The sequence below is a fragment of the Tamandua tetradactyla genome, chromosome 4 (assembly GCF_023851605.1).
Source record: "Tamandua tetradactyla isolate mTamTet1 chromosome 4, mTamTet1.pri, whole genome shotgun sequence".
Classification (NCBI taxonomy): Eukaryota; Metazoa; Chordata; class Mammalia; order Pilosa; family Myrmecophagidae; genus Tamandua; species Tamandua tetradactyla.
Genome location: NC_135330.1, coordinates 186,652,661 through 186,678,814, shown reverse-complemented (window position 1 = coordinate 186,678,814; position 26,154 = coordinate 186,652,661). Strand labels below are relative to the sequence as shown.

Genomic DNA, 26,154 nt, shown 5'->3' with positions numbered 1-26,154 from the left:
CACATCTTAAATTTAAAACATATCCAAAGTGGAACTCAGAACTCTTCTTTCCAAATTGGCTCCCTGTCTTTGTTTTCATCACTCCTCCGAAACCTAGGTGTACTCTCCTTCAACCTCTGTATCTGTTCCTTCATTAAGTTTTTCTGCATGGGCAGGTACCAGGAATCAAACCCAAGTCTCTGGCATGGCAGGCAAGAACTCTGCCACCGAGCCACCATTGCCTGCCCTCCTTCATTAAGTCTTGATAATTATATCTTTTAAATCTCTTTTGTATCCAGTTCTCCAGTACGACCATCTTCTTCTGTATTTCCATTTTGTTCCTTTCTGGTTCATTTTCCATACTGTAGCCAGTCAATTATTAGAGTAGAAGTCTGTTAAGGATGCTTTCTTGTTTAAAACTTCATTGGGTTATCATTATTTTCAGGCTAAAGACAAAAATGTTTAACATGGTTGGGCTATAGGCTCTTGGATGGTCTGATTTCTGCTTCCCTCTTAAAACTCTTCATTCCATTCTCTTTCTCTTACAGATGCATTTGCAGTCGAGGTTTCCTTCTTCCCAGGATTTTTGCTCGTGTTATTCTCTGTCTGGATACTTTCTCCCTTTCTTTATTAGTCAACTCCTAATTGCGTTTCAGCTGTGTATCCCAAATCAGGTCAGATTTCTTTTGTTTTGGTTTCCATATGCATGGTATAAATGGTTTCTTCCCATTAGGCTCACTTCTCGTTTGTAAATTACTCATCTGTTAGTGTAGTTAGTTAATTTAACCCATTTGTTTGTAAGTTCCTCCACAAATGTATGAGCCATACGTTTGCTCACTGTATTGTTGACACCTAGCACAGTGTCTAGCTTGTAGTAATAGGTGCATAGCAAATATTCATTATTTGATTTTTGAAGGAAGGTCATTCAGAATATTTTCTTATCTGAGTTTTTGAATTTTCTATGCTGCTAATATTGTTCAGCTCTTAATTCACCTGGTGTCCATAAATGCTTAAGAGTTTTGGCAATGCTAATCATAAATGGCAATATCGTTTTGTAATAATAAGAATGTTTGGCAGGTACTTGTGGTATGTTGGATTCAGTAATATTTCTTTTTTTAGTTCGGTTGTATTTCTTTTTATTGGTATGCTGTTTTTGTAGATCTGATTTGGTTTGGGTCAATTTTTTTAAACTTAATCTTTTGAGAAAAGCTAAGTGGATCAAAAAGTAGTAATGAGATGCAAGAAGCTTTCACCGAAGGTAAGATTTCCAATTAAGTTAACTTTACTATTTGGGGGACAGGCTTGGGAAAACATGCAGGTGAGGCTAGTTCTCATCTTTTACCAAGGATTTGTGATTACTTGGATTAGTTGTTTTCTGTGAGATTAGGCCCCTTGGTAATGTGCTGTGCCAGAAAGAGGAATAGCAGTTTTTGTTGTTAGAAAAATTAATAGTGAGAGGGATTAAAAATTTAAGAAGAAAAACTTCCCATCACTCCTGAAACTTTGTTTTACTTTATGAGGTGGGATAAAAAGAATATGGGAAGGTAGAGAAATTTACTACTTTTTAAAAGTTTCCATTGTTGCTACAAGAGCTTCCTTTATTGTAAAGTGCTTATAGGAATAGTCAGTGGAAATTTTGCTCCTGTATATTTTGTAGCTATTGTATGACCCATTTAATTTTTTTCCTACTGTTAGTTACCATTGCAAGATGATACCTTAAAAATTCAAGGTATTTGTAATTAACAAGAGCTTATTTACATATATACGGGCTTGCATATTTTAAAAAATTACTTTTCCCCTTCATGTTAAGGTATATAAGCTTGGTGATACTAATATTTGTTATTTGAGAAGTTGGGACAGAAGTCTTGGTAGGATTTATTGAGTGACAGTCGGTAGCAGGGTACATTGAAACTGTCCTTCTGGCTCTCAGCCTAGTGTGTGTCTCTGGTCATGTACTTAAAGAATAGTGCAGGTGTTACATTTATATGCCTTTGATTTCTCAGAAGTGAGACACTTACTAGGTGTAGAATTTTAGAGCTAGAAAGGCTCATTGTGGGAGAGTGGCCTAGGGAATAGGGTGTAGTTCTTTACTGTTCTGTAGTATAATTGGATTTCTGTCTAGCTGCAGCTGATTTTCCAGGGGATTATATTAGTGTTCAGTTTACAAGACTTTGTTGGGTTTTATCATTTCAGAATTTGAACAATAGAACCCTTGCAAAGAGGAAGTAGGCTCGTGTTTGGTACAATGAAAGAAAAATAGTTGTACTGTAACTCCTGATTCTTGAGTTGGGTGAAAGCAGAGGAAGGTGAAGTAAGATTAGATGTGAATGACAAGTTTTTAAGACAAAGAATTATTAAGAGACTGAAAACAGCTATATATGACTATTTTACTGGTTGAGGTTTTTTCTGGTTGTCACAAACGAATTATTCAGATAAAATATAATTTACGTGTTTAGTATTTTTTTAGAAAAGTGTGTAAAGCCACAGCCCAGGAAAATCCTTGAATTATACACTGATTTGAATTTTTCTAAATGATAGCTGTTTAACTTGTGTCAGTCTATTGTCACTCATATGTCTCAAATTCTGACTAGTGTATAGTATGTATAATAAAAGATTTGTTTAATAAATAATCACATCAGTGTCAGAACTTCTGCTGTTTTATTGTTGTCATATTTGGGTAAAAAAAAGCCTAAGCATTGTAATGTCCAGATTTATAAAATATTAAAGTAATAACAGTAGAACAGTACTTTTTGGAGCTTTTTTACCCAGGAAACTATTGATCAAAGCTATTTTTTAAATGAAATTTTTGCTCTATTTAAACTTTAAATCATTTAAAGTAGTACTGCTTTAACAATGGAAGTGCTAGATTGCTGAATTTTGGTGGTAGTATTTTTGCTTTGCTTTTAAAATACTCTAAATTTGAATTATCTAGGGGAAAAATGGGATTTTGGGGTCCTTCATACATACAGGCAGAAATAGTCAATTAATTGGTGACCAAAATAAGAATTGAATTACCTTAATTTTTTACATTATTTTTAAAGTTCTAGATATGTATGTATCTGCTCACATTGTGATATGCTTTTTACTAGTTTTTTAAATTAAAAAATCATACATGTGCACGCATAATAACACTATTTCATGGATTACCAAAATCTATGCAATGCATAGTAAGCCTCCCTCCCACCTAAGACCCCCCCCCCCCATAATTTTCTTTTCAGAGACAACTTTAACACTTTCACAGTGCAATCTGGTAACTAATCCATACGTATTTCTTGTTAAATCTCATTGTTCTTGAAAATCTGTTCCCTTTGTTATTATGCCATTCATTGTATGTTTCACTTTTTATTAAAATGCTTTTGGTATGATGTTCTTTTAGTAGAGACAGAGAGATACTAATTATAGTCATTATGGTTGTCTCTTATAGTAAAAACTAGAATATGTATTCAATTTTATTATGAAAAAGTGGTAGTAATAGTGTTAGTGGTTAGTATCAGTTAGCCTAGTTATGCTAGGCTGACTGATAAAAAGGTTGTTAAATTTTAAATGTTGCAGATTAATTCTTCAAAGAAAAATAAATATTATTTCTTTGCATGACACAGTACAAGTAAATTTTCTTAATAAAAGGCAAATATGCCAAAGATAAAAATCCTTTTCAAATTTGGAATTGGAAAGCAAAGTTCACATATGTTAACTTTAAGTAATTATGGGGAATCTTATTTTCTCACAGGTGTCAAATATTACATTTTCTTGTGCTGTTGCCAACATGTATGAATTCACATCTAAAAATATACAGATCATCCGCTTTTTAAGGAAATTTGGTTGTGCAGATTGGGTAGTAGGGACGGTTTGGTTGCAAACAGTCCAAGATTAGGAGAGGTTAAAACTAGCACTAGCACTTTAAGAAATAAAGAAGGGGGGATTATTTTGAACTTGATATTTAGGTGAGCAATTGCAATTAATTCCATTTCTTATTTGGGAAAGGCCTTCTTTTAAACTTATTCTCTCTCCATTTTCCCTTTTGACATCCACAGGTATTTATGAATTAAGCAGTTTTTTGTAATCTAAAAAATAGAGGAGAGAATTACACAAATATTTTGGTTTAACTTTAGTTTCCTTTTGTAATAATTATTAGCCTTTGAAGTTTTACCCCCCCACTTCTTAAATAATAGTGATGAACCCCTTGCTATTTTATAATTGGCAAGGTTGGTTATAATGTGGGAGATTCTTCATTCATTTCGAGTGAGATTTTCCATATTTCCACGAATAGCAAAATCAGAAATATTTCTTCCTTTGCTTCTGCCACTTCCATTCTTTCTCTGTGCTTGAATGGATATAGAGTTCATGAGGATTTTTGCTTTCTCCTGCAGTTACCAGCTGCCTTTCTTACCCTGAGGGAATAAGATGCATCTGCTAGCTACTGGGAGTGCATTAAAAAGAAAAATTACCAGTAATCTGCTTTGAGACAGACCACTTATGGTTATGTAGACCAACCATTTGTTATAGTTATGTGAACCCATTTATGCATCTCATATCTCATCTGATTTAAAAATAAAATCGTGATACCTTTGTAAGCATATATTGTAATTATAAATTCTGTTATTTTCCTAGTTGAAAATATTTGGTAATTATATATATATATTTTGCTTTTAGATTTAAATATCAAAAAAATAAGTTTTAGCACCAATGTAATTTTAGATTGCAAACTCCTAAAAACAAGAAAAGGAACTAGATTGTTATAATTTTTTTCTTTACTCAGCACAGTATTCAATTAGGTATTTAATAAATACTTTAATTACTAAACAGCTTACAAAACAAAGGTTTTTAAATTAATTAAATGGCACATTGAAAATAGAAATAAAACTGGGAAAGAATAAATGGAATTTTTTTATGAAATAGGAAGAATTTACTGCCTAATTCACGTTTTATCTCATATACTCAAGTCTCTTCTTTGTCCCCCTTATTGTGGAAAATTTCAAAGATAATGCAGTTTTGGCTTGTTTCAACTATGCTCTCCCATCCCTGGACTATTTTGAAGGAAATGTAAGGCATCCTATAATTTCATCCGTTTTAGTTTCTCTTAAAAGATAATCAGTCCTCCAGTTTTAGATAGGGTATATAAATTCTGGTATTCAGTCAGTATATGCTGAGTAAACAGCTTAACATTAACCTGAGAGAAAACTAGGTGCCCGTTCAGGAAATGAAACTACTTCAGAAAATATGGATATGGATATGGATAGCTCTTAGTAATTCATGGCTGATTTTTTTTTTCCCCTCTTTTTAAAATTCAGGCTTATTTTGAGTTCCACCTGCTGCTTGCTTTTGCTTTCAACTCTTTCCCTGAACCTCCACAAGGGGGCAGGTAAAGGAAAACAGAAGTAAAATTTAAATGAACCTAATTTGAGTTTCATGTTTGTTCATCAGTCAGCTGGAATTGCATAGCATTTTGGGGGGTGGCCTTTTAGAAACAAGCCATGATTTCTCTTCTTGAAACTACTTGCAGTGTCCCTCCTAACTGTTTAGAGACAAAATAATATTAGATGTTAAAAAAAGGGATTAGCAATAGTTTTAAAAAAATGGTTTCCAAGGCATTGTCACAGTCCAGTTTTCTCTATTAATGATTTTGTCTTTAATGAAAATACGACATTTGAATTCATGTTTTGTTTTTGCAAGCAGTAGTTTTAGATAACTATTTAAGATTTTTCTCCCACTAAATGAGGAAAATGTTGCTTAATGTATCTTAGCTAGGTTAATATATTTAATGACTAGTAGTGAAAGGTGCTGAACTACTGTCTTTATCCCAAAACAGTTTTTTCATTTCTGAATAAACCTCAGTGAGTATGGCAGGCTCATTGAGTGAATGAATTATGTTCATAAGTTCCTACAAATATATATGATTATTTTATTTATGTATTTTATGTGCTGTGTATATATGCATGCAGTAATAAAAACTGTATTCTATGTTGAGCACCTGAACACCACATACATTGCTTTATTGCTTTTTTTAGTCTATAGGGATTTTAAATGAGCATTCATAAAGTTTATGTGAACTGTTTGAAATTAGTGTTTGAATATTGCCATTGGTGGTAAGTTTTTCTTCTTTGGTATAATGTATGTTTAATCTTCTAATTCTTTTTTTTTTTGCTTTCCCAGTGAATATGTTTCTTTTGGGGAAATGTTCTTTTTCCGTGTAGTCTGTATGAGACTCACATTTTGTATATGCATTTTTAGCTGTCATAAAATACTGAGGGAAATGATGGGAAAAACTTGCTGAAATTGTTTATTCTTTTTGTATAAATTTTGACACCTCTATTGTAATTAGTGTTTCTCTTTTAGAGCCAACATGTTGAGATCTGTGGTTGTTAAAGTTTCTGTATCCCTGCAGCATAACACACAATTATAATCAAACTGTTGTCTTACATTGCTGTAGCATTTTTTCTTTTTCAGCACTTAATTCTTTTTATTCCTTAGTTTCATGCATCAGTTATGTAGTATATTTGAAGAGGCTTAAGCTGTTTCTCTTGCATTTTTTCTGGAGGTTTCTGTTATATTTAGGATGTACTTATACTTTAGCTAAAGTAAAACTTGTTGTTGACCTTGACACCAGATAACTGGGCCGACATTATATAGCCATGTTTGAATCTTCACAAAATGTGATGTTAAAGCCAACAGAGTCCTGGCGTGAGACTCTTCTGGACAGCCGAGTGATGGAGCTTTTCTTCACAGTAAGTCAGCCTGCATCTCTGGTAGGAGGGCATGGAAAAACGCCACTGGAAAGACGAAATGCTTTTGTAATTTTCTTAAGTTAAACAAGAGATTATTTTTCTTCCCTTAAACCTTTTCATCCAATCAATAAATCTATTTAAACAAAGATTATATAGATGTGTTCTTGCTAATTTATAAAAATCTTATGTAATTGTGAAGGAGTTAATATTCTGAAGCAGAAGTTCTCAAACTTTTTGATCTCAGGACCCCTTCACACTCTTAGAGATTATTGAGGTCTCCAAAAAAGGTTTTTTTTTCCTACTAATGTTTATCAAACAAAAAATTAAAACTAAGAGTTTTTAAAAATAACATTTGGTTAAAGATTACAGTAATAAATTATTGCCTATAACATAAATAGCACTTTTATGTGTAGCTAAATTAAATATTTTGTCCCTCCCACACCTTTTTACACTATTGCTGACCCATATAGATTAAACACACTATTTCTCATGTTACTTTTTTAGCATAATGAAACATAAATATCATTTTAATGGGTAAATAACCACATTTTTTAAAACAAAAGTTTAGTGAGAAGAGTGGCATTCTTTCACATTTTTGCAAATCTCTTTAATGTTGAGTTTAAATTCTTGTATCTGCTTCTGCATTCGATCTGTTGCAATATCACATGTCCTGTAGCCTCTGAAAAAATCCACAGCACTCTTGCAAGACAATGAGAATGGAAGAGATGCATACAATCATAGTATTATTTTAAAAATAGTTTTGACCTCAAAGATGACCTGAAACAGTCTTAGAAACCTCCGAGGATCCCTGGACCACTCTTTGAGAATTGTTCTGGAATAGTGCATTTTTGTGTGTATTGAATATATTCATTGCTCATAGGTTAAAACATTATTATTATTGAGTAGTAATTTATTTCACCTATAACTTTAGCCCTGTTTATCATTTGGTAAAATAATAAGTGATCAGTATGTGCCCACATTTCCCCATGAGTTTCCCTAATGTAACAGACAGAAGCTGGGGGAAAAAATGTGGTGTTTATGTGTGTGTATGTGTTTTGGTTGCTAATCTACAGTTATAGAAGTTAGATATATTGATTGGGTCAAAAGTCTAAATAAAGACCAGTTAAAAAGGAAAAAAAAAAAAAAACTGTTTTTGCTGAATCCTAACCATTAATTATGGTTTCTTTTTCATTTATTTTGAGGATATTATCGACTACCCTCATAACTGCTTTCCTTTTTTGATTGAGCATATAAAATTTTGTAGTTATATAATATGTATTCAGAATTATCTAGAACAAGGTTATCCATCCATGGGCAGATATAAAGAGGTTTTCTGTAGAAACATTCAGGCTGAGTATTAGTTACCTTGTAATTTTTGCTTTTAAATCAGAGAAATCATTGTTTAAAAACATGTCAAGATTAAAGGGATAATTGTAACTGAATTTTAAATTTCTGTTGCCTGCTTTATCTGACAGGAATTGTTTTGATATGGATCCAAGCTCAGTTCTCTTTGTATTCACTTGATTGAAAGTAGATCCTGCTCCAGCAGTTTTTGAAAAGGTGAAAAACTTGCTGGCAGTACGGAAACGACTACACCAAATTTGAACAGCTGTCCAGACAAACCAGACAGCTGCTCCTGTCAGCTGTGAACTACCACATGCAAATAACTTTTGAATTTGATAGTTAACCCTTTTTAATTTATTTTACCATTTAAGCACTTTATAAGTAATTTTATGTTATTTGCTACAAAAATATACAATGGCCGATCTTTTCATTTAATTCAGCTTTTTTTGTTAAATTTAGTTTCAATCATGTGAATTCATTACTTAATTTAAAGTAGTTTACCAATGGATGTCATTATTTTGCTTGATTTTAATAAATATACTGTTGCATGAGGTTAATACTTGAAATATGTTGATTGTCTCTGAATACAGAAGTACTTTTTATGTTGCATTCTACACCTCAGAAGTTTGCAAACTTGATTGATTTTTCTTTCTTCCATTAGCTCCTGTAGAAACTCTCACTTTGTTTTCCTCCTACCTTTTTGACAGATTGTTCCTGACCTCATATCTGGTCCCTTCGTTCTGTGCTGCTCACAGAAATACTGGTGTTCTATCTCAGTTCTCAGCCTTGTTGACTGTATGCACTCCCCTTGGGCTGTCTCTCCTACACGGAGGACTTGAAGCCCTACTTTTCCACCGATGACTCCCAAGTCTATATTCAGCACAGGCCACTACAGAGTTCCAGAGCCATATAATCCAAGTGCTTACTTGGATGTTTTAATTTGGATGACCCACAAACATCTCAGATTTAACATGTTCCAGTGGAATTCATCATCTTCCTAACTTGTTTCTCCTTCTTTATTCCTTATTTTGATGAATAGCCTCACCATTCACTTTGCTGGGTGGCCTGCTAGACTTTTTTATTTCATTAATCCCTTTGCTTCCTTTCCATATTGATGTGGTGAATTCAGTTTTTATTAGTAAAATATAATTTACATTGACATTTCTCCAGATATGACAGAACTCTTGTGATGCTGACATTGGGATAAGGGCAAGAATCTACTATATGAGAATTAATCATTTAGCAAGAATATTATGTGGCTCCTATTTCAGGACCATAATCTAAGCCTGAACAATATTAATAGGCTTTTGAAACAGTTTTTTATTTTATTTATTTATATTAATGTAGTTAATATTAGCTATTCCACTGAGGCTGTTCTTTTGATTCTTCACTTCTCTGATTTCTAAACCAGGCACTAGAAACTATGTTGGCCGTATGAGTACAACAAATTGTGAGATCAATTCTTTTGGCCCAGATTGTATTCTATCCATCAATAGATTGTATCCTTGGATATAACGTTTAAGTGTTGATTAATTTCCAGGTATCATGGCAAAAATTTAGTTATGGTTTTTGGCTGAAAAATTAAAGAATGGGTTGTATTCAGAAGTTCATGAAATAGACTATGTGCATGAATGAATTTTTTGCATTATACTTTGCATTTACTACATAAAAATGAAAATACATTAGGATATGTTTTAGGAATCATTTGTGTTGTTCAAGATTGGTGGTTGGCAATTTGTATTGTTCAAGATTGGTGTTCGTAAATTTTTTAGCCTTTGCAGGTCATACAGTGTTTGGTGCAGCTACTCATCTCTGCCATTATCGTACAAGAGCAGCCATAGGTGATGATGTGTAAACAAACGAGCATGGCTCTATTCTAATACATCGCTACAGAAGCGCATTTAAGGTTGAATTTTGTATAATTTTCATGTATCTTGAATTATTATTTTTTACTTTTACTAATCATTTAAAAACATAAAGACTGTTCTTAGTTTGTGGACTAATAGTCAGCAGGCCAGATTTAGTCAACGGGTCATGGTTTGCCAACCCCTATTCTAGACTAAAGATGGTAACATATTTTAAGTGTGTCAGTATAATCAGATAACTGTATAATTTCTAGAGACTTCTCAGTACTTACAAAATTTTTAATTAGAGCCTTAAATTTGGGGATTAAATATGAATAGAATCAGTCAGTGAACAGGCTTTATTTATTGAGTATGCATTCATTGTGTCCCCAGCACTGTACCAGTGAAGATTTAAGAGATGCATTCTAATCTCAGTAATTTATCAATGAATTGCAGAGGTAGTGTGAACAGAATCTGGAACAAATAGGAAATAAATGTTCAGAATTGTGTGGCATCCACAAGTAGAGGGGTTTGTGAAGGACAGGATAAGAAGGACTCTGCAAAGTGCTTGTAGAAACCAGAAGATTGCCACACAGGAAAGTTTGTAGTAGATTAAATAGTTACCATGTAATTTCTTCACTAAATATCTGTTTTCCTTAGCTACTTTATTAGATCATAGAAATGAAGCATCTTTAAAATTTGAAATGATTAATACTTTAAAATATTTGGGTACCATTTCCCTCATATTGTATACCAGGTCTTTTACATCAATATTGCACCATTGAAATAAAATTTAGAGCTTTAAAATTAATATAAATTTAATTTTTAAAATTAGTGTCTATTAACAGAATAGCAATGCTGTAGGATAAAATGACATTCAAACAAATAAATTGTAGGCAATCTCAATTAGTAAAAGTATGCTTATATATTGGTTGAATGAATGAAAATCTAGGGATTCAATGGCATATTGGTTTTCTAATTCTACATCTATTTATTTCCACCAAAGCAGCATCTATATACTCTTTTTTTTCTTTTCTTTTCTTTTTTTTTTTTTTTTGCCATCTATATACTCTTGATTGAACTTGTCTGCTAACTTTAGCAAGAAGCTGTAGCTAGGCATAGTTAGCATAATACAGATGACTGTCGTTGTTGCTGTTTTTAGAAGTAGCAGTATGTCTGACTGGCTGGCATCTGTTTCTCTCTTTGTCATAACATGCTGGAGGCAGTTCAATTTTCAAAATGTAGGTAGCCCTCAGTTAAAAATTAATTGATATGTTTAAAATCATGGCCTATGATGTAAAGTGGACTGAGGGACAATTTTCAGATTTAGTTTAATTAAGGAATTAAAACTATTTTCTACAGATAACCAGCAACAGTGAATTTTTCTCTTACCTCATTTGGCATGATAGACACGTGACCCTTACAAAAGAAGAATTTATATTTATGGATTAGTAATTCTTTCTAACAGGTACATCGAAAAATCAGAGAAGATTCAGATATGGCACAAGATTCTCTACAGTGCCTTGCCCAGTTAGCTTCTCTTCATGGACCCATCTTCCCCGATGAAGGATCACAAGTTGATTATCTAGCACACTTCATTGAGGGATTACTGAATACTATCAATGGGTAGGTATATTTGCCCTTTATAAATGAAAAAGGAACTTTCAATTTCTTCTTTGTGTTTAGCAGTGGAAGGAAAAAAGAAACTAGTGATTTGTCTCCCCTTCTTATACTCTGAAGTTTTATTAGTAATTTGAAATTAATACACAGAGACATAGCCTTGAACATGAATAGGTGCTAATATTTGCATGTTTAGAAATGAGTTATTCTAACTTTTATTCTACCACTTAATAATACTCATTACTTGATTTGTAGAATCGAAATCGAAGATTCTGAAGCTGTGGGAATCTCCAGCATTATCAGCAACCTGATAACTGTGTTCCCTCGAAATGTTTTAACTGCCATTCCAAATGAACTTTTCTCCTCCTTCGTTAACTGCCTCACACACCTCACTTGTTCTTTTGGGCGAAGTGCTGCATTGGAGGAAGTGGTGAGTGACTATTCTTAAATAAATGGTTTCAGTTTTTTACAAGGAAATTTGTTGTGCCTTTAGAACATTTTCATGATGATTAATTGTATTAAATGAGTCTTAGAATTGCTATTTTGTTTATATGTGCAAATATTTGGCAACATGTATTTGGAAATATGACCTTTAAAAATGTGTGGATTAAAATCATTTTAGTGGTTGGAATGTATTGGTTTTAAGATTTTAATTTTGAGGTTAATTAGTATCTGAACATAGAAAATAGAGTGAAATACATTAAAAATTATTTTGATGTTGCTAACTTCATGGTGTGGTTATGATTATGTGTGGTTTTATAAAATTATTATCCTCAAGGACTTTTTAGTTTAGACCTAACTCGAAATTATGTAAATAAAATTTGTTCAAATGATTGTAACCATGCTTGTTTAGGTTAGACTGTAGTCTTTGATTTTGATTTTTTCATGGTATAAATATCATATCCTGGTAGATTTTAATGTACTTTGCAATTTAGCAACACTAATTAATACTAAAGATGTTCTTTGGCACAAATTTTCAAGTGTGTATTTTCCAAATTTTCTATTTAAATTTAGAGAACATGTACTAGAACCCTTTGAGAGCAAAGCTGCTTTTTAACAGTTATTGAGAAAACTATAATTAATCACAGAAAATAATTGGTTTATTTAATGAAGTAGTTATTGAATTGTTGAAACTAGTTTTTTTCCTTTTTATAAATCAAAATGTGAACCTTCAAAGACTGTAATTATAAAAAGAATTTTTGTGAATGTATTTAATTTCCATGTTAAATCCTAATTGAGTTGTTTTGGGTGGGATTCAAACAAAGTAAAGTGAGTTTTTCTTATCCCTTCAGAAGTTGTTCAGACAATAGAAAACTTGGGGAGGGTGGTGTTTATGTAGTTGGACACTTTATTGATTTGAAGAGGAAAGGAACCAGGTCAGGTAGGTGATGGAAACATGTAGATAGTGGAGGAAAAAAAGTGTAAAGGCATCATATTTGGGATTTGACTTTTTCAAGGGGAAATTTATGTTCTACAAATGGAAATCCAAGGAAATTGAACTTAAGCATTACTCAAACCCCTTTCAAATCATTACACATTCTGAATCAGTCATTTTCATTTAATGTGGTTTCATTGTACTTTGTTCTTCCCCCTTGGTTTGTTTGTTTTATATTCTAAGCCAAGTGAATTAAGCAGCATAGTGGTCACGTATTTAGAAACATAGCTACGTGTGTTAAGAATCTTCCCACATATTTTAAAGAATAATTGCTGGAATATATATGGCATTCTTGTTTTGCAAATTTAAATTCAGAATTTGTTTTGACTAGGAGACTGACAAACTTGGCAAAGAAACCATTTTTTCTGCCAAGGTTTGACATAGGAGCATTGGAAATATAAAAACCAGATACATGTTGAGAGAAATAGATATGTATTGTACTTTGTTTCACAAGAAGGCACAATTCTAGTTATGTTGTAACTAATAGGTTTGATTTGATCTATTTATGATACTGACTTTAGAAGTATTTTTTAAAATAGTTGGCCTCCTACTGAAAAGGCCAGAGGGAAAAGATTTGTTTAAAGGCTTGCATTAAATATAGAAGCCAGGTGGGGAGATTTGGAGAGATGGAGAACTAAGGGTAGCCCCTGCCAGATGAGTTGCTTGAAAACTAAATGGCTACTCTTAAACTTTATGGCCACCCTCTGCAGTTATCATGAGGTCTCATATTGATGGTATGGGAGGAAAGACGGGGTGTTGGGGTATGTACATCCAACACAAGAAGCACCAAACTTGGTTGGCTCTCTTGTCATATCATCTTCTGTTTCCTTGGGCACCAGGTAATTGTAACAGTAGTCCAAAACAAAATTGTTGACATGTCAGGTACGTTAAGTATTCCAAAGTTAAATTAATTGGTGCTTTAAGTACTAGCTAGAAAAAATTCAAGATAACTAGATAATTAATTTATTTTGCATTTGACATTCAAAGTCTTCTAAATTCTTACTTTTTAAAGTGGACATTTCATGAAATCTTATTGTGGCAGTTCTGTTTCTCTATTTGTGCCATATTTGCTTTAAGTGGTTTGGCAGTAAGAAAATAATTTAAATACTTATAGCAGATGTTTAATGGCATAAAATAATATAGCTTTCAGTCTTTGATCTTTTATGTGGCATTCCCTATTAATTTTTACATTTGTGTAATACAAATATTGTTTATGATCTGTCACTGGACTTGGGGATTGTGCCAATGCCTGCACAGTTTGAACTTCTTGTGAAATATTATGTTCATATAAAGTGAAATGCTTAATGTGTTTATAAAAGGTGTAAAGCATAATGAATTGAACAATTGTGTATCAATTAATCAGATTAAGAAATTGTGTATTGATAGAGCTTTTTTCCCTACGTTTACCTCTTTTTCTCCTGTTACTGCAAGCATAAGTATTTTATTGCATAAATGTTTCTGCCAAATGACTTTTCCCATCATGCTTGCTAGCAGACACTGCTAGTGAACTACCCAGCCAGTGTTTTCAGCATGTTTACCCAGCTTCTACAGTCGCTGATCAGTTAAATTTGTTTTTAATCCCAAGCCCTTGTAAATAGTAAGAGGGTAAGTAACAGCAGCTTCAGGCTAGAAATAGAGATCCCAAAGTTAAACAAGGTTAAGCAATTTGTTAAAGGTTATTCCTTAGAAATTAACAGTTCTGTATGAAGATTAATTGCCCACACCATCTTTACATTTATGTCTATGAATCATTTCTTAACTCATGTAATTTTTCTTCACTCATTTACATGTGAAAATAATTTTGACAAGCAATAAAAAGTTTTCTAGTTTTATGAAAGAGATTTGGAGTTATGTTAGTTATTTGCTGTTTGTGGGGGCAGAAATCGATTGTCATGGGTGTGGGTTATACCAAATATCTGATAGTAACTGTGGTACTGTGGTACTTAAGAGTAGATTTGGAATTTTTCACATTTGTGATAAAATAACTTTGAAGTACTCTAGCTTGACATTTATCTTGTAAAGCTTTACAGTATTTGATATATTTTAATCTCTGAAATTGAATTCAGTGTCAAAAAAGGGGCAGAAAGTTTTATTTCCAGAGTTTCATTTGACAGAATTTTCCTAAGTAAGATTAAACAATGTTTTGGTACTATATACTTAATATAATTACCAAAACCTAGAAGCACATTTCTTCTGTGACTGAAAAGATGCAGATATACTCCTCTGTATACTTTCAAGTTAGTTATGGGCCTTGAAGTGTAAGTGTCAATCTCATGTTCTGATCACCTTCTCCCACCCTCCACTCCCAAATGCAGCAAAGTGGGGTCAAGTAGTCTCAGTGACTCTAAGCCCCTCTCCAAAGCTTTTCTGGCAGCAGGCCCGACAATGCCCCATGCATGAGCACATCGTGTCTAGCTGGGCCTCCTGAGTCATCTCTGTGCACGTGCTGCTGGCCGGGCTTGCTGGGTGTGGGCCAGGGTGGCTATGGAGCTGGGCCAAGGCATTATGAAAAAGCACTAGGTTAGGTTTCAGTTCTCTGTGAGCAGACTGAAAGATTTAGCTGCCAATTGTCATCAACCAAATTTCCCACCCTTTGCCTGATGAGTTAAACTTGTTTTGATATCCAAAAGGAAGAAGCCCATAATTCCTTATTTTAAATCACTATCCAGTGAATAAGGGCTTTTGAAATCTACCTATGATCTTCTCTTTTGTATACTATCAGGCTTTATCAGGAGGGATTTGAAAGCTCTTTCAGTGATGACAAGGTTTTTAAGGCTTTAACATTTTCTTTATACTTTTTTGAATGTAAATAAACTATGGTAGCATATATTAGATATGCACTAAAAAAACAACAAAGATAGTTCTTAGAAAATGTCCTTTTGATACTCTGTAAGCAAGAGGATGCTATTCCATTTAGATGAGTTCCTCTTAAGATATGTTACCCATCTGTTTATTCTGGCAAGATAAACTGTTAAGACTTAACAAATGATGTCTGCAAAGCACATGCTTTGTTAAGTATATGAACAGGCCACAGTTGTTTCTATGGGAAGAAACTATTTTATTCATCTCTATATTCTGGCATTACCTCTTAATGTTCAATAAATTTTTGTTGAATGAATAACGCCATCTTCTCCAGTTGCTAATGAGAAATTGAGCACTGTACTTGGCCATTTTAGCTTTGCTTCATCATTTTATATATTCTATTTTTAGTTTTCATAACCAACCCAAATGATTTTGTCATATTTGATCCAGACAAAAAATGTGAACAAATAACAAAATTCTAAGCAGAATAATAAAATGATCATTTGTGAACCCATGACCCAGTTCAAGAACTTGTTTGTTAGCAGTATGGTTGTTGATATTTACAATGTGCTCCATCCCAATCACATTTTCCTAGCTATTTCCATTTCTACCCCTCAACAGAGATAACCACTATTTTTAAATGTATAATTTCCTTGCATAATATTTTTTTATCTTATGTATGTATCCCTATAAAATATGCCAGTGTGAATATTATACCATAATTTGTTTTTCTAATCTGTTTTAGATGAACTTTCCAGGTTTTTTTTGGCCATTGCAAACATTGCTGCAATAAACATTTTTAAAAAGTATTTGTTCTGATTTGAAAATGTTGTGTACCCCAGAAAAGCCATTTTCTTTAATCCTAATTTAGTATTATTGGGTGGGATCATTTTTATTGTTTCCATGGAGATGTGATCCACCCATTTGTGGGTGGTACCTGTAGGTGATTTCTATGGAGAAGTGTCTCCACCCACTCAAGTGCTTATTGGATTGCTTATCAGAATCCTTTAAGAGGGAACCATTTTGGAAAAAGCTTTACAGCCAAAGAATCAACATAGTCCACACAGCCAGGACCTTTGGAAAGACAGAAGGAAAACGCCCCTGGGAAAGCCTTAGGAAATGAGAAGAGAAAGCTGGCAGATATGCCATGTGCCTTTCCATCTGACAGAGGTATTCTGGACCCATCACCCTTTCTTGAATCAAGGTTTTTTCCCTGGATGGCTTAGTTTGGATGTTTTCACAGCCTTAGAACTGTGAACTTGCAACTTAAATTCCCTTTTTAAGAGCCATTCCATTTCTGGTTTATTGCATTCTGGCAGCTTTAACAAACTACCACAGTATTTTCTAGTGCATGATTCTGATAGAGTTTTTCTAAGGTATAAAACTTGGAGTGGAATTTCTGGATCATAAAATATGTGAACATTCAGGTTTTTTTTTTTTTTTTTTTTTAGAGAAGTGGATTACAGAAAAATCATGCGCAAAATACAGGATTCCCATATACCACCCTATTATTAACACTTTGCATTAGTGTGGAACATTTGTTGTAATTGATGATAGCACATTTATATAATTGTGCTATTTACTTTAGCCCGTGGTTTGATGTTGAGTTCACTGTTTGTGTTATGCAGTTCCATGGATTTTTTTTTTTTAATATTTATTATAGTACCATATAAACAACATAAAATTTCCCCTTTTAACTACCTCAAATATATAATTCACTGCTGTTAATTAGGTTCAAAATGTTGCATTATCAGCACCACTATCCATTACCAAAGCTTTATAATCAACCCAGATAGAAACCCTGTATAATTTAAGCCTTAATTCCCTATTTACTACCTGCACCCTGATCTCTGGTAACCTATATTGTAGATTCTAGTTCTGTGAATTTGCTTATTCCAATTACTTTGTATCAGTGAGGACATACAATATTTGTCGTTTTGTGTCTGACTTGTATCAGTCAACATGATGTTTTCAAGGTTCACCCATGTTGTTGCATGTATTGGGACTTCATTATTTTCTACAGCTAAATAATATTCCATTATTTTAGTTTGCTAAAGCTGACGAAATGCAGTATGCCAGAAATGGGTTGGCTTTTATAATGGGCACTTATTAATTTACAAGTTTACAGTTCTGAGGTCATAAATATGTCCAACTCAAGGCATCAACAGCCAGTGCTTTCTCCCGGAAAACAAGCTAACGGCAATCCTCAAGGCACGGTGACGTCCATTGGTCTCTCCTTTCTCTTCAGGTTTCATTGCTTCCACCTTCTGACTTCAGTTGGTTATTCTCTGTTTCTGTGGTTACTCTCTATTTTCTGTGTGTTTTTCTCCTTCATCTTCTCTTGCTTTTTTCTCTTAGCTTCTCTGAATTTCATCTCTTACAAACGACTCCAGTAAGAGAATTAAGACCCATTGGGGCAAGTCTCAACTGAAATATTCTATTCAAAAGTCCCACCCACAAGAGGTCTACACCCACAGGAGTGTGATTAGCTTTAAGAACATGATCTTTTCTGGAGTTCATAAAACTTCCAAACCATCACATCTATTTTGTGTATATACCACATTTTGTTTATTCAAGAATTGCTGGACACTTGGGTTCTTTCATCTTTTGGCAGATGTGACTAATGCCATTGTGAACATTGTTATGCAAATATCTGTTCTAGTCCCTGCTTTCAGTTCTTTTGGATATATACCTAGAAGTGGTATTGCTGGGTCATATAGTAATTCTATACTTAACTTTCTGAGGAACCACCAGACTGTCTTTCATAGCAGCTGTACCATTTTACATTCACCAACAATGAATGAATGTCCCTCTTTCTCCATATCTTCTCCAACACTTATAGTGTTCCATTTCCTAATAGAAGCTATTCTAGTGAGTGTCAGATGGTATCTCTTTGTGATTTTGATTTGCATTTCCCTAATGGCTAATGATGTTTAGTAACCTCTCATGTGCTTTTTAGTCACTTGTATATCTTTTTCAGATAAATGTCTGTTCTAGTCTCTTGCCTATTTTTTTAATTGGGTAGTTTGTCTTTTTGTTGTTGAGGTGAAGGATTTCTTTATATATTATGGATATTAAACCCTTATCAGATGTGTGGTTTCCAGATATTTTCTCCCATCATATAGCCTCTTGTTTTCTTTCACAGTACAGTCCTTTGAGGAATAAAAGTTTTTAATTTTGATGAAGTCCCATTTATCTATTTTTTCATTTGTTGTTTGTGCTTTGGAGTAAAGTCTAAGAACCTGTTGCTTAATATAAGATCCATGTTTCTTTATGTTTTCTTCTAAGGAGTTTTATAGTTCTGGAAGTTATATTTAAGTCTTTGAACCATTTTGAGTTGAATTTTGTATATGGTGTGAGGTAGGGGTTCACCTTCATTCTTTTGCATATGGTGATCTGGTTTTCCTGGCACCATTTGTTGAAGAAACTGTTCTTTCCCAATTGAGTAGTGTTTTATTTGTAAGCTGCCAAAGTGCAGAAATAGAATGGCTTTTATAAAGGGAATTTAGTAAATTACAAGTTTACAGCACTAAGCCTATGAAAATGTCCAAACTAAGGTGTCAGGGAAAGATACCTTAATTCGAGAAAGGCCAATACATCTGGAACACCTCTTCCAGCTGGGAAGCCACGCTGGTCCCTTGCTCCTGGGCTCCATTGCTATCAGTCTCTGTTCCTGTGGGGGTTCCTCACTTTGCTTTGCTGGGGCTGACTTTCAATTTTTGGCTTCCTTTGGCTTTCTCCAGTTTCTGGCTTGCTTAACATCTCATGGGGGGGCACACAGCAATGTCTGCTGGATTCCAAGATCCCCAGACGTCTATGTATCTGTTCTCTGAAGCAGCAGTTCTCCAAAGCAACTGTTCTCCAAGTGCCTACATCTGTTCTCTTGTCATTTCTGAGGTTTCTCCAAAATGTTTCCCCTTTTAAAGACAAGTAAACGAATCAAGACCCACCCGGAAGGGGTAGAGTCACATCTCCATCTACTCAAAAGGTCACATCCACAATTGGGTGTGCCACATCTCTGTGGGGATAATCTAATAAAAAATTTCCAACCTATGGTATTGAATCAGGATTAAAAGAAATGACTCCTCCCACCAGACTGAATCAGCATTAGAACATGGCTTTTCTGGGTACATAATACTTTCAAACCACTGTATAAGTTGTCTTTGCCTCCTTGTCAAAAATTGGTTGATCATAAACATGGTGGTTGATTTTTGAGCATGCAGTACGATTCCATTGGTCTATATGTCTGTCCTTCTGCCAGTACAATGCTTATTTGATTATTGTGGCTTTGTAATAAGGGTTTTTCCCCCCTTTAAAAAAAACTTTGGACATAATTTCAATCTTTCAGAAAAGTTTAAAGAATAGAATAATACACAGTACATCCCATAAACTCTTAAACCAGATTTACTTTACCCCCATTTTTTATTTGTGCTCTCTTTTTCTGTATCACTCTCATCTAATTTATTATCTCTCATCTCTCATCTCTCATTTATCTAATCATCTATCATCAATCTGTCTGTCTTTTCCCAATCATTTAAGAGTGGCATGTGCCAAGGCCCTGCACTAAATACTTCAATGTATATTTTCTAAGAATAATGATATTCTCTTGCCCAACCACAACAGAGTTATCAACTTCAGTAAATTTAACATTGATACTATTCTTTTACCTGATCTGTTAGCCATAATCCAATTTTTTAATTTGTCCATTACTGCTTTTTATAGAACCTTGCCTTCCAATATAGGATCAGGTATTGCGTTTAGTTGGTGCATTTTTTAAGTCTCCCTTATTTAATTCTGTAACATTTCCCTAACTTTTCTTTGTCTTTTGTGACATCGGTCTTTGTAAAGACTACAGATCCTTTTTTAAAAATATAATTTTCCTCATCTAGTTTGTCTATAGTTCATTGGCTAGATTCAGGTTATGCTGGAATACTGTAAAAGTTGTGTTGTGTTTTTCTTGGAGCATCACATCTGAAGGTACATGATGTCTGTCTCTGTGTCCCTTGTTGCTGATGTTAATTTTGATCACCTGATTCAGGCATGGTCTGATTTCTCCACTAGAGAGTTGCTGTGCTTCCTCTTGTAACTTATGAGCATAGTTTTGCGGCCGAGAAAAACATCCAAATCAGAGCATTGCTTTCTTCCCAAAGACTGGCTGCCAGCAGTCCTGGACTGCTCTGCCACTTGATAAGGCATATAGTGGCATCTGCTGGTCTCTACCTTCTCTTCTGGGTTTCATTGCTTTCAGCTTCCTGCTTCCATGGCTTTTCACTCAATAAGTTTTAACATTGCAAAGTATAAGTCTTCTAACTTTGTTCTTCTTTTTCAAGTTGGCTTTTCTATATGGAGCCCCTTCCCTTCCCTTCCCTTCCCTTCCCTTCCCTTCCCTTCCCTTCCCTTCCCTTCCATGTAAATCTGAAGGTTGGAGCGTTGTTCAAATTTTGATTGGGATTGCATTGAATCTGTAAATTCCTTTGGATAGAATTGACATCTTAATAGTAGTCTACTGATCTATGAACTCAGGCTGTCCTTCCATTTATTTAGGCTTTCTTTGATATCTTTGATTCCTTTTGACAATGTTTTGAGTTTTCTGTGTACAAGCCTTTTGTGCTTCCTTGATTGGATTTTTAAATACTTTTAGCTGCTATAGTAAATTGAATTGTTTTCTTGATTTCTTCTTCTGATTGTTCAGTGTCTGTGTAGAAATACTGAATTTTGGGTGTTGATCTTGTACCCAACAACGTTCAGTTTTACAAGATTGTGTCAAAATGTTGAAGTGATTGGACTAATTTGCAGGTCTACCAGTGTTGTGTGTGTGAGTTATCACTGATTCATGTCCTTACCAAACTTAATGACTTCACATTTTTGCCAAACTAGCATATAGAAAATAGGGTCTTGACTTTTTTTCCTCATTGCTAATAATGTAGAGCATCTTTTCATATATATGATAAATAATTCCCATGATTCCTCTTGTGAAATGCTTTGTTCATGTTCATTACCATTTTCCTTTCAGGTTATTTGCCTTTTTCTTATTGATTTACAGAAATACTTTATTCTGAACACTAATCTTTTGCTGATTAAGTGTTGCAGATATGTTCTCCCAGTTTTGTCATTCTTCGTTTCACCTTATAGTATATATATTTTAAATTTCATTTTGAATGATTTTAGATTTACAGAAAAGTTGGATAGTACAGAGAGATCTTATATACCTTTCACCTAATTTCTCCTACTACTACATAACTGTAATCATAATACATTTGTCAAAACCAAGAAGTTTGCATTGGGACATTATTATTAACTAGAGATTTTATTTCAGTTTCAGTGATTTTTCCACTAGTGTTCTCTTTCTGTTCCTCAATCCAGTCTTAGATATCACATTGCCTTTAGGCTTTATGGTATATTTTAATGAACATATAGTCTTTATCTTAATGTCATTTAATTTATTTTATTTTATTTTATGATTAGCATTATTGGTGCCTTGATTAAGAAATCTATTCTTCCTGTGGTTTCTTCTAAAAACTTTATGAAGTTTGTCTTTCACGATTTAACCATCTTAGAATTGAATTTTGAAAATGGTATCATGTAAAGATCCAATTTCATTTTTTTCCAATGGATAGCAGATTTTTCCAGCAATATGTATTGAATAGCCTCTCATTTCTTAATGATCTTGCTGGACTGTCACTGTCATGCGTCTAGTTTCCACATACATATGGGTCTTTCTCTGAGCTGTCTAATAAAATTCATTGGTCAGTTTGTCCATTTCTGTACCTATACATTTTGTTCTAAGGGGAAGTCTAGATATGTGGTAGGACAAGTTCCCTCACCTTATTCTTCTTCAGGAAAGTCTTAGATATATTTGGCTCTTCAGTCTTAACGTATAAATTTTGTCTGTTTGTTGAATTGGGATTTGTTGAGTTTTTGGTTTGAGGAGAGTGGGCATCTTCACTATATTAACTCTGCTTATGCATATGTGTCATTTCTTTATACTAATTTAATTCTTATATATTGTCTTCCAATATTAGAATAAATTTTTCTTAAGTACCTTACTTTTTATTGCAATTGCATATAGTATCTTTTTTTTTTGCACAGGCAGACACTGGGAATTAAACCCAGGTCTCCAGCATCTCAGGCAAGAACTCTGCCTGCTGAGCCACCATGGCCCACCCCATATAGTATCTTTTTTAAACTTCTTTTCTCCATTTGCTGTTGGCATAGAAAAATGCAACCAGTATTTGTATATTGATTTATTCAAATTTCAAAGTTCTTAATAATTTGTCTTTGAAGTCTGTTTTCCATGGATAATCATCTCATCTGTGAATAATGACAATTTTGCTTCTTCCTTTTCAACCTTAATTTTTTTATTTCATCTTCTTATTGTACAGTGTATTTCTTACTTATTTCCTATATGTATTGAATATAATTATATATAGAAGACATCATTTCTGGTTCATCATTAGGTATAATGTTTGCTGTAGGTTAGTGAGCTATCCTTTATCACAGTAGCTAATAGGTTTCTCTGTTTTGTTTTACATGAATGAGTATTAAATATTATTCATTGCTAATCTGCTGAATTTGTTAATGTGATAAATTGCTTACATAAATTTTTCTAGTATTAAAATTACCCTTGGATTTCTGAATTGAACCTAACTTGATCATGTTGTGTCATGTTTTTTGTACACTGTTAGATTCATTTGGTATCAAAGTTATACCAGCTTCATGGATTACTTCCTAAACATGCTCTTTCTCTATTCTCTAGATCAGTTTGTAGAAGATTGGTATAATCTGTTATTTATTCATTTTTTGCTAGTTCAGTAGAACTCACCTGTGAATCTACTGAGCCTGGTATTTCCTTTTGGGGAAAAATTTTAACTGATTTTTTTTTGAAATGGTTGATCATGAAAGGATTCAAGTTTTTCTTTCTTTCTTTCTTGATCAGATTTGCCAAGTTATTTTTTCTAGGAATGTGTCCATTTCTTATAAGTTTTAAACTGTTTGCTTCATTAATAATTTCGATTTTCTTACTAATATCATTTGAAAATTCAGTTTTAATTTGCAAAAATGGTACATGCTCATTGCAAAAAATAATTCCTACTGCATAAAGATAAAATTCTCCAAAATTTCATCACCCATCATATATAGTCATGTTATGGTTTGGGTAACAGTCTTTCTTGGCATCTTGTTGTTTATACACAGACCTATATAAATGCCTTTTTTTTTAATTTTGGAAAAGTAAGAAATTAGAAGGAAACCACATTATTTGTAATTTTACCTTCTAAAACTTAACTGCTATTAATGCTTGCTCTATTTTTTTCCAGAGTTTTTTCAGGGTTTACTAATTATACTTAAATAAAAGGAAAATCATTTCTTTTTATTAACATTATTAATATGAGCATTTCCTTATATCATTAATTAGTTCAGAAATCATGGTTTTAAAAGTAAAACCGGACAATATAGACTGAGATGGTATACTGTAGGAATGCCTAGAGTGTACATGATAGTGACTAAATGTACAAATTTAAAAAATGTTTTTGCATGAGGAAGAAAAAAGGAATGTCATTACTGCAGAGTGCTGAAAATAGATGGTAATTAATATTTTAAAATTTCAACTTATGTGTGAGACTGAATAAAAAAAGGTTTATTCGGTACAAAATTTATATTTTGACTAGTGCATTTCCTAATATAACTTATGTAGACAGCTTAATAGAACGCCATAAGTACATGGAACCTTGAGTAGGACATGAGATTTTGTTAGTTTGTCCAGAGTGATGCTCCGATAAATCCCAAAGTGATTTGAACAGTAAATAAAAAAGTATTTGCAAAGTCCCCTTGGGGGAATGATGAGAAGGGGAAAATTCAACTTCCCCAAGTTGAATTCTTGATATTCTCACAAGCAGTGCAGACAACCAAAGCTATAGGCTGAGTCCCCAGTCCTGGGGTTTGTTCATATGAAACTTAACCCCACAAATGATAGGTCAAGCTTACCTAAAATTAGGCCTAAGAGTCACCCCCAAGAGAGCCTCTTTCGAAACTCAGATGTGGCCTCTCTCTCCAGCCAACACAACAAGCAAACTCACCACCCTCCCCCGTCTACGTGGGACATGACTCCAAGGGGTGTGGACCTTCCTGGCAACGTGGGATAGAAATTCTAGAATGAGCTGAGACTCAGCATCAAGGGATTGAGAAAACCTTCTCGACCAAAAGGGGGAAGAGCAAAATGAGACAAAGTGTCAATGGCTGAGAGATTCCAAACAGAGTTGAGAGGTTATCCTGGAGGTTATCCTTACGCATTAAGTAGATATCACCTTGTTATTCAAGATATAATGGAGAGGCTGGAGGGAACTGCCTGAAAATATAGAGCTGTGTTCCAGTAGCCATGTTTCTTGAAGATGACTGTATAATGATACAGCTTTCACAGTGTGACTGTGTGATTGTGAAAACCTTATGTCTGATGCTCCTTTTATCTACCTTGTCAACAGACGAGTAGAACATATGGAATAAAAATAAATAGTAGGGGGAACAAATGTTAAAATAAATTTAGTTTGAAATGCTAGTAATCAGTGAAAGGGAGGGATATGGGATATGGTATGTATAAATTTTTTTTCCTGTTTTCGTTTTATTTCTTTTTCTGAATAGATGCAAATGTTCCAAGAAATGATCATGATGAATATGCAACTATGTGATGATACTGTGAATTACTGATTATATATGTAGAACGGAATGATTAAAATAGGAATGTTTGTTTGTTAGGTGTTTTTTGGTATTTAAATAAATAAAATTTAAAAATAAAAAAAATGTTAATAGTAGAGTCAAGATGGTAGGTGGGTATTCACTATAAAATATTTTAACTTTAATGGGGTTGAAAACTTTCAAATTAAAATGTTGAGGGGAAAAAAAGAAACAAAGGGAGGTTGAATATTGCCCAGGCAAAGTGTAATAAAGTTCATTATAGATCATTGGTCTGTGAACTTTAGAGAGTTGGAAATTAAAATTTCTCTTATTAAAATAAGTTCTTGGTGTTTAAAATATTGTTGTGGTAGTTAGATTAGTTGTCAACTTGGCCAGGTGAAGTTGCCTAGTTCTGTTGCTGTGGACATGGGCCAATGGTATGTGAACCTCATCTGTTGCTGATTACATCTGCAGTCGGCTAGGAGGCGTGCCTGCTGCAATGAATATTTGATTTAATTAGCTGGTGCTTAAATGAGAGAGCTCAAAGTCGCACAGCCCAAGCAGCTCAGCATACCTCATCTCAGCCTAGACCTTTGGAGAAGCAGAAAGAAATCACCCCAGGGAAAGTTGTTGGAACCCAGTGTCCTGGAGAGAAGGCCAGCAGAGATCACCCTGAGCCTTCCTATATAAGAAAGAACCTCAGATCAAAGTTAGCTGCCTTTCCTCTGAAGAACTAATGAAA

At 33.7% G+C, this 26,154-nt stretch overlaps 2 protein-coding genes across 5 annotated transcripts in view; one reads left to right on the top strand and one right to left on the bottom strand.

Moving 5' to 3' along the window:
• LOC143681628 (uncharacterized) overlaps positions 1 to 26,154 on the bottom strand; it is a 102,245-nt gene that overhangs the window by 38,017 nt on the left and 38,074 nt on the right. The window lies entirely within an intron of this gene.
• XPO4 (exportin 4) overlaps positions 1 to 26,154 on the top strand; it is a 154,504-nt gene that overhangs the window by 93,244 nt on the left and 35,106 nt on the right. For all 4 annotated transcript variants that reach the window (XM_077158813.1, XM_077158811.1, XM_077158812.1 and 1 more), the window contains exons 7-9: positions 6,589 to 6,701; positions 11,358 to 11,515; positions 11,765 to 11,939. In XM_077158813.1, coding sequence (XP_077014928.1) covers positions 6,589 to 6,701; positions 11,358 to 11,515; positions 11,765 to 11,939 — 446 coding nt within the window. The remainder of the gene's footprint in view (positions 1 to 6,588; positions 6,702 to 11,357; positions 11,516 to 11,764; positions 11,940 to 26,154) is intronic.